Genomic DNA, 14,484 nt, shown 5'->3' with positions numbered 1-14,484 from the left:
CCACTTTCTGGGGCAGTGAACCTCATCAGGAGCTTCTTCTAGACTTTGATCCTAAGCAAAGCCGTTTCATCAATTAGAGATTGGCTTCATCTACTAGAAAACACCTAGCTACAGTTTAAGCTGATGAGGCTCCATTTTTCTCATGTTATAAACAGTCTGGAGGTGGGCAGTTGCTGGTGTTGGGTCAGTGTTTCCAGAGTGTTAAGGGAAGATATATGTGTATTTTTTTTTTTTTAACCTTCCTTTGAGAGATTGCTGTTGCTCAGACTGCCAGGCCCTCTTTTTAAGCAACCAGCAGGAAAGAAAGTCAGACAATAGGGCATTTCCAGAAGCTCCACCTACCCATTTCTCCTTACATCTCAACGGCCACTCCTTCCTGCAAGGGAAGCTAGGAAGTGTAGTTTTCAGTGCGGCCCAATGCCAAGGCTCTTTTATTAAGAAAGGAGGGAGAATGGATATAGCATAGGCAAATAGCCTCCTGGGTCCCAGGGAAGCTTTGGCATTTCTGAAAAATGAGTGACAGAGCCTCAGTAAGGCACGATTTGAGCATGTGGCTATGACAGCAGTGGCTTCAGTGAACTCTTCCTCTATTCTTGTGCTCCATTCTTAGGGTATGTGATGCTTTCTTGCCTTTTCTTCTCTTTTGTAGAATTGTGAACATATCTTCTTACTCATACATGTCTTAGAAACACGGTGTGACTTTGTAATGGGGGAGGAGGAGGGAAGGTGCTGAAAAAGTAGATGGGCTTCTGTAATCCATTTTAGCCAGATCTATTTCCTGAGGCAGGGCCCAGCACTAAAAGGAGGATTGGCGTGAATTCAGGCATAACCTGGGCACTCATAGAAGGGATAATGAGCCTTAACTTGTTACTTATCAGATATCTCTTCCACAAAATATGCAATGTATCTATTGATACTGAGATTGTGAAATTTCTTAGAAAAAATATAAAGAATGATATAAATATATTACTTTGAGTCATTTAAAATTGCATTTCCTTTTGTTTTCCTCTTGAAATGCAAAAGCACACATGGCTTCTACATCAAGAGGAAAAAAGTATTTAAGATGATTCTGTAGTTGAATCTCTCACTGTTTTGTTTCTCTTCTGATAAATGCATCTGTCCCGTTGAGGGTGACCAGTAAGAATCATTTTACTTTCCAGAAATTAAAAAGCACTTAGGGAATTTAGAAAATTTCTTATAGGTCTCAAGTTGAACTATTTGTTATTTGAAATATGTTTTAAGTGTTTCTGAGATGAACTTCCCATTCTAAAATAATACCATGAATTGTTTTTCCCTTGCTTTATATTTTCCTTTATAGCTTAGGTAAGGAGCTCAGAATAAAACCCTCAGTAATAATGAGTAACTTGTCTGAAATCAGCATGCTTTACAGAGATACCAGAGCTTCTCCTGATTAGTGTTCTTTAGGGCCTAGGATTTTTGGGTAGAATTAAAAGTGATCAAGAGGATTGTCACCTCGGAGAGGACATTGACCTGCCTTCGGTAGTTGAAAGGTGACTAATGTGAAGGTTATGTCTATAGCAAAAGCAAAAAGAAATAAGATGCATGGTAAGAAGCTAAACTCAGACTATCATTCTGCTACCACTCTGATTAGCCAGTGTTAGACATATCGACTAATCAGATGTCCTATTTTAGCACTGTTTTGTGAATTTTGTCTTTTACGCAGGGTGGGGATGGGAGCAAAACAGACCTCCTCCTCCTGTCACTTGCTGTAGAGTTGGGCTCAGTCCAAGCTCTACATTTGGCTCTGAAGGCAGTCTCTTTAGGGTGTGTCTTTGCAGAGGGACAAATGCTTCCCAGGTCAGCTGGGGTTTCCAGATGGCAATAGGTCAAAACTAAAAATAGAGATGTAAAATCTTCTACCCTGGTCCATCCCATTAGGCAGAGGGTGGTTTCAGAAGAGTCTGGAAGCAGCATTTCCACTTGTGTGGGGTGATATCCAACAGCTTAAATCCTCTACAATTGATTATAGGAAGAGTGTCTGTCAGGTGAGACACACTGTCCTACTAGGACATGCCGATGACTTAAAATATGAGGGTTGATTGCAGTAGGCTGGCCTAGCAGTGGTGCAACAGTCCCCACTGTTCTCTGTGTTGATTCTGACCCATCTGTACTGCTTGGAAATATTGTGTCTGGTAGTTGTCTAGATTTGGATCATTTTCCCAAATATAAATCCATGAATTCTATTTTTTTCTCTACGTCTCCTTTTCCATCAAAAATCATTCCAATTTTTCATTGGCATATTTTATATAGTCAGATTCATGCCCAAGTCAAAGTATAATCTTGTGTTTCTTTTAAATGACTGTAAGACAGGACAATGTCCCCTACCTAGCACAAGAGACCTTTCTTTCTCAGGGCAAAGGACTCTGAAGGATCCTGAGGCACAGCTAAATTAACAACTCACCAGAGAAACTTGGGTCACCTCTACCTTGAGCACCAAGGGTCAACCAAGATGAGGATCCCAGAATGTTCTGAAAGTTCTAGTAAGCCTGACTCAAATTCCAATGATTCTCCAGTCACCATGAGGCACTAGTAGAGATACGAGGACAGATAGGACACAATACCTGCTCTCAACTAATTTGTAGGAGAAAATCAGTGTGGAAAGGAAAGAGCACCACTAAATATCCCCAGGACTTTGACTAATCAGTCAGGTCGGGGTAGGTATAGGAGAAGGAGGAGGTGAAATATTTCATGAGAATATGACCCTTGAACTGAAACTTCAGCTGGAAGATGCTGACCCCAAGGACATGGTGGGGGAAAACATTCTTGATAGAGGGAGGCAAAACAGAAACATGAGCTGTATCTTATTTGGGAAACCAGTTTGGCTGAAGCATAACATAGATACTAGGGTTTTGTAAAAGAGGCAAAGGGGCTGTGAGAGGACAACACCTGGGTGGTCCAGTCAGTTAAGCATCCAACTCTCGATCTCAGCTCAGGCTTTGATCTCAGGGTTGTGAGTTCAAGCCCTGTACGGGGAGCCTACTTAAAAAGAAATAATGACAATAAAACAAAAGGGCTATGAGAATAGACTATAGCATCTTGACTACCACGAACATTAAATTTTTCAACTTGTTAGCAACAAAGAACCATTAAAGGTACCTTAAAGGTAGAATAATAGCTCTGGACATACCCATATTGTTTGTGTTTCCTACTTGGGCTTCCTCTCATTACCAATTTAAATAAAGCAAGTAGTTATTGAGCACCTACCAACATAACTACCTGTAGGAAAGAACTCCATATTCCTTTCAAAACCAGCAGAACTCCAATTCTCATGCGTTAAACTGTCCATAGTCTGTTTCCCCAGCTTCGGAATGTGGGAACCATGAGAGCAATGCAGTAATGACATAGTCTGATTTATCAGTTTGCTTATGTGATTCGGAATTTTTAAACCGTCGAAGAAAATCACTAGAAAGGGATGCATACTATTTGAAAGTGCGCTGCACACATTTTTATCTCGTTCCTGGGCATGTGACCAAGTGATTCGTGTTGACAGAATGGTTATACTCCGCTGCACATTGCTGCCAAAAAGAACCAGATGGACATAGCGACGACTCTGCTGGAATATGGTGCTGATGCAAATGCGGTTACCCGGCAAGGAATTGCTTCCGTCCATCTCGCAGCTCAGGAAGGACACGTGGACATGGTGTCACTGCTCCTTGGCAGAAACGCTAATGTGAACCTGAGCAATAAGGTAACCTTTCTTTTTCTCTACAAAACGTACAGCAAAACCTTCCCTCTCACAAAGGTTGCTTAAAAAGCATGAAAAATCCAGGTCAAATCGAATTTGCAAAATATAACATTGCATAAAGATGTTTGCCAAAATGTTGTTTATCATAGCAAAAACTTTGAGAAAACATGTTTAAACAGTAAGAGAATGGTAAATCAATCATTGTAAAGTCTTACAACTGAATGACATATAGCTGGAGAAATGAAGTCCACAAAGTTTTTCAAAATAATAGGAAACTGTGTTAATTCAAAGAGCAACACTGTTACCTCACCTGAACCTACCAAATAGTAAGTTGTAAATTGGAGCCCATTGATTTAGTCCGCAAACATTTTGGGGGCATGTCCTCCTTGCCCATCCCCGTTTTAAGTTCCAGGTTACAGATACTGGAAATAGTACTGCCTTCAGAGACTTCATTTTATTAACATAAATCTAAAGTAACTATTTTATTCAAATAGGTTGGAAAGGTTGTTAGTCTTTGTATGTAAATTGGCAGTTTCAAGGAACTTCTGAGGCCTCTGTTCCCCAAATTTTTCAAACTCCTCTGCCTTCATACTTGGCATCCTCACTCTTTTTAAAGAATTTTGTGAAGCAAGGTAAAAATCCAGCCCACAACTGGCCTGAGACATTTTAATGAAGTTACTACCTCTCATTGCATATGGGTTTGCTGAACTGTTTGCCGAACTGTTTATTAATACCTAAGTTTGAGATTAACTCAAAACACAGATGTTTCTAAGTCTTCCCTTCAGATAATACAAAAGCCTGCAAGAGTGCCCCCAAATTCCTGATAATCCACACTCCCTGGCTTCTTCTTTACCAGTTGGTGATAACACAGCCATAGCTCAGCTATAGGAGTAGAATTTCAAGATAGCAATAGTTTTATGACGACAAATAACAAGTAATGTATTTTTTTTTCATGTATGTGGCCTATGTTTTGGAATAACCAAAGCTTTGAATCTCCTGGGTATGAATCCTAAGCCTGACTCTTACTTGATGTATAACTTTATTGGACAAGTTATGTGACCTCACTGAGCTTCAATTTTGTCCGCTAGTAAACAAAGACAAAATATTTACTTCACAGAGATGTCATCAAGATGAACTAAGATAACATTCAATACTTTCTTCTTAGGTAGAAAAGGAATAGTTGTCTTAATTTTGAACCTCTCACAATTTAGGGAAAAAGTTATTCTGCACGAATCTGAATTCCCAAGATTGTAATTTAATAAATCGTGTGGATGGAAATCATATGTAAGAGAACAGGGAAACTTTCTTTTCAGTTTTAGTATTTTGAAAATCCTTTGTGATAATTGCAGATTTTTCATATTTTCATATTTTCCTGATGTAACAGTTTGATTTTCTCATATCTTTCTTTTTAAACATTCCTTTTAGGAATGCATGTCTCTGCATTCATAGGAATCACAGAGCAATTTTGAATAGCCATTATAATCAGGATTCTTTTTTTTTTTTTTTTTTGAGCTTTTGAGTTTGGAGGGTTCAAAGACTATAATATAGAGACCAGGCTTATGATAATTTGCTATAAAATTCAACTTATCTTAATGAGGTAGAAGACCTGGTCTTCTCAAATTGATGTACATTCTGGCATTCACTGAGTCTATTTTAAGAGCCCAGAATACTACAGCTCACTATTCTCTCAGACACAATAGGGGCCTTAACAATGGTTAATAGGTGAATGTTTTCGGTAGATTCGATACCGAAGTACAATGTGACCTTTTTTTTTTTTTTCTTTAAAATCCTCTGGTCAAGGGACGCCTGGGTGGCTCAGTGGTTGAGTGTCTGTCTGCCTTTGGCTCAGAGTGTCATCTCGTGTCCAGAGGTGGAGTCCCACGTCGGGCTCCCTGCGGGGAGCCTACTTCTCCCTCTGCCTGTGTCTCTGCCTCTCTCTGTGTATCTCTCATGAATAAATATTTCTTTTAAAAAATCAAAAATAAAAAAATAAAATCCCCCATTCAACTAGTTGCTATGTATATCCAGCCTTACATTCACCTTAAAGTCATAGAAATTTTTAGACTGAGAATACTTCAGAATTCCTCAGTGTTTGCTTTGGTAGACTGGACATGGGCAAGGGAATTCTAAGGACATGTGACACAGTAAACCAAGGCCACCTGGACGTTGTCAGCCACCTTCCTGAAAAAACTTGACATGAGCAGAGATACTTCCAGGGAAATTTTAAAAAGCAGATCAGCTGGCTTCCCGTTAGCACAGCATGCTTGATTAAGTTGCAAGAATTTCACAACACCTAGAAATGGTCTAATATGAAAGCATTTGTAAATCATTGCTTCCTTTCTCAGTGCCTGTGTTCTGTATAATGCATTAAATAAGCCCTGATGTGGAAACAGAACAGGAGCAGAACTTCATTGTTCATGAGAAGTCCAGACACTTCTCTGCCAGTTTGACTTGGACGGCCCGAGTTTCTAACACCTCCCTGTCCCAACTCCCCACTTAACACTAGATTTTATTTCCTTGCTAAAAATATAATATTAAAAAGAAAGATTTAGCTTTTGTGAAAACTGATGGTGAACTAAAACACTTCATTGCTTTTGCTTCTTCCTTTTCTTACTCATCACCAGCAGTTCCTGGTCACTTAAGGAAATGAGACCATAAACCCCCATGACTATGAAGTGCTAGCATTTGATTTGAGTCACCTTTTGCTTTCAATGTTCCCACCTTCCCGCACAGATTCTACAGATCATGAGTAGCTCCATTCCTCTGCACCGCTAATAGAATATTAAGCAGGCCTGTTGATGTTCTGAGCTGGTGGTGTTCTCTTGTTTCAAGTTAAGGCCGTTTTTAAAATGAGCCATGGTTCAAACGTTATAAAGGATTAACAGGTGTCTTCTGAAGTCAAAGGGGGCTGTTTTAACCATCACGCTATTTTTAAAAAAATTTTAATGAAAATTGTGAACATAAACATAAGTTTTTCTTTATCCTATTTTACCTAGAGGTGTTTGCTTTTTCTCCTGATTTAATCATTCAGTAGATGATTAAGTGCTAGGTGCTAGACGCTGGTTGTATAAAGAATAAAGATACAGTATTTGCCTCAGCAAGCTCACAGTGGTTTGAGGAAGACAGACCAGAAAACAATTTCAAGGCAGGATCATGATGCTCTTAATAGAGGTGAGCACATAGAAGATGTGCACATAAATGTAACAGTGAGCACTTTGAGAGACAAGAGGGCCAGTGAAGCTCAGGGGAGATGCAAGTGACTCCATGTCACCAGTAGAGCTGGTATCCCATGGGGGCAGCGTGAACAGAGACAGAGGAACATGAGAGGGTAAGGTACCTGCCAGAAGACATTTCCCAAACTTTGCTGAGAACTGCTCAGTAAAAAAAATCTTCATAAGTCTTGAAAAGTCTTTAACTTAGGATAGGTGACCATGACATTTTTATAAAATATTAGGACTAAAAAGATTGGTTTCCTCTGAAGTAGAACATGGAGGGGGTAGGGGGACAGGGGACTGAGGAGGGCACTTGTCATGATGAGGACCAGGCGATGCGTGGAAATGTTGAATCACCATCACGTACACCTGAAACTAATAGAGTGCTGTATGTTAACTAACAGTAAGGAAGGTAAAAACTTAGTAAATCAATAAAGTAGAACATGGGACCTTGTTCTCAGATTGTGTCAGTTTTGGAGGATGCCACTTTGGACCCTAGCTTATTTTTCTTGGATTTCAACTGAATATATCCTCCCTCCTAGCCATGTTTCCTCTTTCCTCAGTTTGAGTAGGCTTCCTCCAAAATCCTGTAAACAGTATTTAAAAGTCAAGAACAAATGACTCTTCCTGAGTCCTATCATCTGTTTGAGGGAATGGCAACCCCTGATTAAATAATGTTCAGCGTCAAGAGAGCTCTGTGCTCTTGCTACTACTGCTTCTGATTTGCTCCTCTCCTCTGACCTATAGACAGCTGAGGTTCTCATTGCATGGATGCTAGAGGAAGAGACCAAAGACTTCCAGAGCACAGAGATTAACTTCTGTGCTCATATTAGGGGAAAGAGAACAATCTGAAAGCACTAACACCAAGTTACTTTCTCTCAAATATTGTTCATGAAAAGACACTTTAACAGCTACAGAGGATTTTTAAAGCAGAGTACAGTCTTGGTGATTTTTCTTGACCATTGAAACAAGCAGGTAGCCTGCGTATTCTGGGGTAGACTCAGCTTCAAATATTCAGCTTCAAATATTCAGTCTCATTAAATACATAATACCATCTAAATGACCTGGAAATTCTCATGAGATTGGATTCCTTTTGAATTTCCCAGCCCATCTTTCTTCCCCAGAAGCAACATGCAGATATATTGATCAGCCTTGGGTATTAATATGTGATAGGAAAATATTATCATCATATGTTAATTTATCATCATATTTAATTCATAACTACTTTTTCTATTAATTTCTGCTAATGCCAGTGCCAATGGTAACATATTGAAATTCCTTCAAGTATTACAAAAAAAAAAAAAAAGTCTCTAGGTTTTTTTTTTTTTTTGGTAAATATTTACTTATTTTTTTGAGTTGACACAGAATGTTACATTAGTTTCACATGTACAACTTAATGATGTGACAGGTTTATACATTATGCTCTGCTCAACCCAAGTGTAGCTCCCATCTCTGTCCTGTCACATGACTATTATGATATCATTGACTCTATTCCCTGTGCTGGGCCATTTATTCCTGTGACTTGTTCATTCCTCAACTGGAAGCCTGTACCTCCCACTCCCCTTCACCCATCTTGCCTGTCCCTCCATCCCCCTTCCTTTTAGCAGCCATCTGTTGGTTTTCTGTTTTTACAGGCCTGTTACTGCTTTTTGTTTGTTTCTTCATTTAGTTATTTTTTTCTTTGTGGAGATATTTTAAGGCAAATCCCAGACATTATATCATTTTCCTACTACATATTTCAGTGTTCATTTTTTAAAACTAGAGACTTTAAAGAAGTGAAATAAAATGATATAATGTCTAGGATTTGCCTTAAAATACTTCCACAAAGAAAAGAATGAACAGGAAGTAGGGCTGGATGAAGCAAATGAGGAAAACCTTCCTAATTGCTGAGTTTGTGATGAGTACACAAGGTTCAGTCCATTCCCTCCACTTCTGAATATGTTTGAAATTTTTAATTAAGCCTACACATAGCAATGTTGTGATGGTGCTAATACGTAAACTTTCCCTATAGTTTTAAACAAGAATTCTAGGCTTCCTGTCCTAGAATTCATAAACTGTTGCTCAAACATGCCTATGTGTGCTACATTCCCTTCTCTAAGATGACTGTACTTTGAATCTTTTGCAGAGTGGCCTGACCCCGCTCCATTTGGCTGCTCAAGAAGACAGAGTGAATGTGGCCGAAGTCCTCGTAAACCAAGGGGCAAATGTGGATGCCCAGACAAAGGTATACAGACAGAGTGTGCCCATATAAAGCATCATTTAGTGACTGCTGTATGGAAACAAAAACAATTTGATAGGAGAGGAAGAACAAATTTTATATCACATCTCTTATACATAGTATTTCAAACATATATCTGTGCCAGGGACACCAAGTTGTAGTGTCCCAGATGCTTTTATCTTTAGTGGCCTAGGCACTTTATCCCAGCTGCCTACAAGTACCCACCCGTGGTAACACTATTGATCCCCGTTATGACAGATCTGTCTTGCAGGAGCAGAGTGTAAAATCGTGTTCCTTAGCTTTTGTGACTGACTTAACACATACAGAAAAATTTATCAGTGTTTTGTGACCTTTAACTTTGTTCAGATGTAGTCTATAAAAAAGGATAAAGTAAGTTTTATTCAATTATTTTTCTCTTGCTAAATTCCTTATGGCATGTGTGGTTGCTAGCATCTCTTTCTCTCTCTTGCTCTCGCTCTCTCAGACAAACAGTTCTCTTCAAAAAGAAAAAAAAATACTGATTAACATCCTATAATGCTGCAATTTCAAACTCAGATAAGAAAAATGGCTGTTTTGTGTCTTCATCAGAGATAGGACTTTGTATGAATCTCATTTCTCGAAGCATTTTCTTTCGGCACTTAATTTTGTTACTTCTTCATAGCAAACTTGTTTTATCTACTCTAAAACATAATTCTTGTTTCTTTCTGTGTGTCATACTTTGATGCAAAAAATGAATGCTTATTAAATATTGTGAATACAAACATCTCATGTATAATAGAGATTCTGAGGTGCATTGATAACCTACTGAAGTTACTAAAATATATAGAAGTATCACCAGGAAGTAGCCAAGTAAAAAGGTATTCAGACATCAAAATCAGACTGGATTTACCAGATAGGCACAGAAGGAACAGCCCCAAGGAGAATACACGCTTTGGACATTGTCTGGCTCTATGGTTGTAGCTGCTCCATCCATGCTGTCTATGTTCTATCAAAAAGGAGCTGCCTGAAAGAGATCTGACCAGGCAAGATCCTGTCTGTGTTTTAAACTCTGTGTCAAATTAGTAAAGCAAGTATCATTGTCCCTGGCCAGGGCTGCCCTAGGTGGAACTGAAGAGTAGGCACATTCCCACTCAATTCCCTTTCTGGAATTTCTGTGCAGTCTCCATGGCCTCATCGGTAGCCAGCTTACCTAGCAATCCCTTCACTCTATTTCCTTCCCATTATAAAAAATCTCATCATCCTTAGCCTTCAGTGCTTTCCTAGTAGCTAATTATTTAACAGTAAAGGCACTGGTAGCAGCTGAGTGGTTTCTTGTTACTTTCCATTTTGAAAATAAAAGCATTTTTAATTCTGATAAAAGAAGCAGATTAGAGGTGCCTGGGTGGCTCAGTTGGTTGAGCATCTGACTCTTGATTTCAGCTCAGGTCATGATCTCAGGGTCATGGGATCAAGTCCTAAGTCAGGCTCCATGCTGGAACCTGCTTAAGATTATCTCTCTTCCTCTTTCTCTGTCCCTCGATCATGCTCATGCTCGCTCTCTCTCAAAAAAAAAAAAAAAAAAAAAAAAGAATCAGACTGAATTTAGCTTGTAGTCTTTATTTTATTAATGGCAAATATATTCATCTTGTGTTGTTTCATTTATACACACAAACAGACTTAAACACTTTTTTTGGTTGCTGCTTCCTTTACAGATTAAAAATTCTAGGAGGCATGGACAGGGTCAAGTTTCTCAATATGTTTTTGCCCCTGCGCATCCAAGGCAGACACTGTAATTCAGTCATGAAGTGTGGCACTGATTGTCCAAGGCAGGTTGAGAGGCAGGGCATGGTGCTAGGAGCCTTCTTACACAGAAGGGCCCCTGAGCTTAAGGGTCTCCAGCCTCTACCAGGGTTTCTTCCTAACCCAGCCCAACTCAGATCATGGTCAGTAATCAGTTTTGTACTTGGTGTAATATTTATGAAGCATGTTCCCTTTCCTGCCTTTGACAAGTGATGCACTTCAGAAAGCACCTTTGCCTCTTACAAATTCTTTCCCTTTCTTTTTCTTCTCAGCAAAATCATAGCACCCAAAAAAGCTGAGGCTATGATTGTTCCATAGCTGAAAAAAGCAGAAGTGCAGAGAGATGGGTTGTGGGACTTGCTTCCTAAACTTGTGAATATGAAGTTTATTATATTCTATGAAATGCCAAATTCTTACGGGTAAGGATGACAGCCCTAAGCAGCCTGCAGGTGTAAAGTGTAGTACCATTTAATTCATTGGCTTGAATTTAAAAATAGTAATCATGAAAACATTGAGAGCTCTTTTCTCTTATGGGGAAAAGACTAGAATATCCTGGTAACAGCTTTTGCAGCCATCCTATTGGCTTGCTGACCTTCTACACATCCAACTCTGTATTTGAAGTTCACTGAATCAGTTCAGACTAAATTGTGCTGCTGGCCACACAGTTTAATATTCAGTGTGGTTTAGCTGAAATAAAGTCATTCTTTTTCCTTTTTAAAAGGATAATCTCCTGAAGCATTTTATTTAAACCATCCAAAATACACTGATTTTCAACAGTACTGATTAGCAACTTAATAGTTAAACTATATTTCTTTAAATGTGTATAAAATAATGAAAAAATGTATTTGATATTCATTTCACATTCATTCTTAGAGCTCCTACTAGTTGCCACATTCTAAACAGGGTGATATATTCCTTGCCCTCATAGTAGTTCTAATCTAGAAAAGAAGATATATGATGGTAAAAATAATAGAATAATATAATACCAAAATGTATTACCCATCTTCTCTGTGTCAGGTATTAAGTGCTTTACCTTTATTAGTTGGTTTAATCCTTACAACTACCCTAGAAGGTGGGTAAAATTGGTGTCCCTGTATTACAGATGAGGAAACTGAAGAACAGAAAGTAGTCACTTGTACAAGGTCACATAGCTAATTAGTACAAAGCCTGACTTTGACCTCACATATAAATACATAATTTTAGAAACATTGGCATTCACCGAATTATTTTACAAAGGTGGAATGTGTAGAAGGGAGCAATAGCTGGTTCAGTATCATAGAAACAAGAGGGAAAAAATGGTGGGCATGTCCCAATATGCTGCTAGAAATTTAAGATTTCAGAGGGCCTTTATGGACCAGGCTAAGCAAGTTCAGCTTTTTATCCTGTTCGCATTGGAAAGCCTTGGAAGGTTTTAAACGGAAGAATGATAAGATCAGGCATCCAGCTTAGACAGACAGGAGAAAGTGCAGAGACCGAGTTGGTCAAAGGAGTTTGGAGCAGGGGCAGTTGAAGGCTACAGCTAAGGTCCGGATGGAGAAGAAAGAAGGCTTTCACTTAGGAGCAGATGGGAAATTGATGAACAAGAGAGAAACTTGAGAGATACTTAAAGAAGTGTGAACAATAAGATATGAGGAAAAGTGAGAAATTCAGGAAGAATCTCAGGATGTGACCCCTGTGACTGGGTGATCACAAGCACCATTCAATGAGATTAGAGGAAGCTGGCTGAGGGAGAAGACCAAGGGTTCTGTGTGGGGCACTTGACTACTACCCAGTAAGGTATGGTGCTGTGGCTCCAGAGATCAGAAACATCAGCCTGAATACTCCGTCTGCACCTATTAGCTCTTCCTTCACAAATACAACCTTTCAGTATTGCCTAGAGGAGAAGACAACTTCTGCTCGTCTTGATGGTATAACTATGCAACAGTGGAAAAAAGAGGCAGACACTGCTCAGTTAGCTGAACTGTGATTATTTCTTAGCTATTCCAGAAAGAATAGTTTGTCTTTCCAAAATCGATTGCTGCTAATTGGAAAGAATTTCTCAAATCACATCTCTCTGAGCATATTTGTGCAAGGTGCCATTTAATATAAGAATTTTATGGCCCTCAATGAATGGAAGAGCCCCGATCTGATTTCTCTAAGAGCAAACTAAATCTTCTGATCCATGCACATGTGTTTTTTTTTAATAAAATACTTTATTTTTTAAAGATTTTATTTATTTATTTGAGAGAAGGAGCATGAGTAGGGAGAAGGGTCAGGGGGAGAGGGAGAAGCAGACTCCTCACTGAGCAGGGAGCCTGATGTGGGGCTCGATCCCAGGACCCCAAGATCATGACCTGAGCTAAAGGCAGATGCTTATCCGATTGAGCCACCTAAGTGCCCCTTTAATAAGGGGCTTGTGGAACAGCAAGAAGACCAATGTCCCTGGTACAACAAACAAGGAAGAGATTAGTAGGAATGAGCTCAGAGATTTAGTGCACAGGGGGTATAGTGAAGGTATATCAGACAGATCCTAATAGCCCATTATAATCACTTAGGGTTTTACTAGGAGTGAGATGGAAAGCTGTGAGGATGAATAGAAACTGTGTATTAAAATACTTAAAATGATTCAATTTCTTTAGAAAATCTACTTAGTAGACTTAGCACAACAGCCTTTGGAATCTGTTGTATCATTGCTTAGGCACATTGACAAAAAAAAAAAACTGAAAAGCTTTTTAATAGTTATATTTTTAAATTATTTTCTGATTGTTTTTAGCTCTCTAAAAATTAAACCTCTACCACTAAAGTTGGGAATAATGTCACTTCAGTTAAGCTAATTGTACTAAGAACTGATTGGCGAAAGCTATTTTCATGCCTCCCACACTGAGCAACATTCTGAGTCCTAATGCAGTATCCTGAGTTCCTCAGCATCAAGAAAGAAGCCTGCAAAGTAGGCAAGTCAGTTCAGGTTACCAAAACAGGATCTCCTTCGTCATGCGTGGAGCAGCTTCAGGCGTTATAAATCAGACTCATATACACGGTCATGGTGAACTTTATCGGTGGGAGTCTGGGCCACATGGGCACGCTGACAGTCAGTTTGTGGAAGGGAATCTGACCAGAGTAAGCTCTTGGGCAGCACCTCCCTGGTGCGACATCTTCGCCTTCCACACTCCGCTGCGGTCTGGGCATTCAAATTCAGATGTACCTATTTGCTAGCATGTCTTAGTTTGGGCTGCTATCACAAGAATACCGTGGAGTGGACAAACTGTCATTTCTTACAGTTCCAAAGGTTGGGAAGTCCAAGGTTAAAGTGCCAGTGGATCCCTCGTCTGGTGAGGGATCTCGTGCTGGTTTGCAGATGGCTATCACATAGCTTCTGGTTATATCTTTACACAGTAGAGGGCAGAGAGGAGAGGCAGGCAGTCTCCTGTCTCTTCCTATAAGGGCACGAATCCCATTCATGAGGGTTCCACTTAATGACCTAATCACCTCCCAAAGGCCCCATCTCCAAATGTCATCACACTGAGGATTGGGGCTCAGCATGTAAATTTGGGGGGGACAAACACTCTGTCTATAGTATAGAGTCACCATAA

The 14,484-nt window shown here is 39.4% G+C and overlaps 1 protein-coding gene across 13 annotated transcripts in view; it reads left to right on the top strand.

Moving 5' to 3' along the window:
* The window catches only part of ANK3 (ankyrin 3), a 673,376-nt gene that overhangs the window by 530,099 nt on the left and 128,793 nt on the right, over nt 1–14,484 (top strand). For all 13 annotated transcript variants that reach the window (XM_049108953.1, XM_049108954.1, XM_035715395.2 and 10 more), the window contains 2 exons: nt 3,512–3,709; nt 9,044–9,142. In XM_049108953.1, the coding sequence (XP_048964910.1) occupies nt 3,512–3,709; nt 9,044–9,142 (297 nt within the window). The remainder of the gene's footprint in view (nt 1–3,511; nt 3,710–9,043; nt 9,143–14,484) is intronic.

Source organism: Canis lupus, chromosome 4 (assembly GCF_003254725.2).
Source record: "Canis lupus dingo isolate Sandy chromosome 4, ASM325472v2, whole genome shotgun sequence".
NCBI lineage: Eukaryota > Metazoa > Chordata > Mammalia > Carnivora > Canidae > Canis > Canis lupus.
The sequence above is the reverse complement of the archived record's forward strand: the minus strand, read 5'-3'. Positions and strand labels throughout refer to the sequence as shown.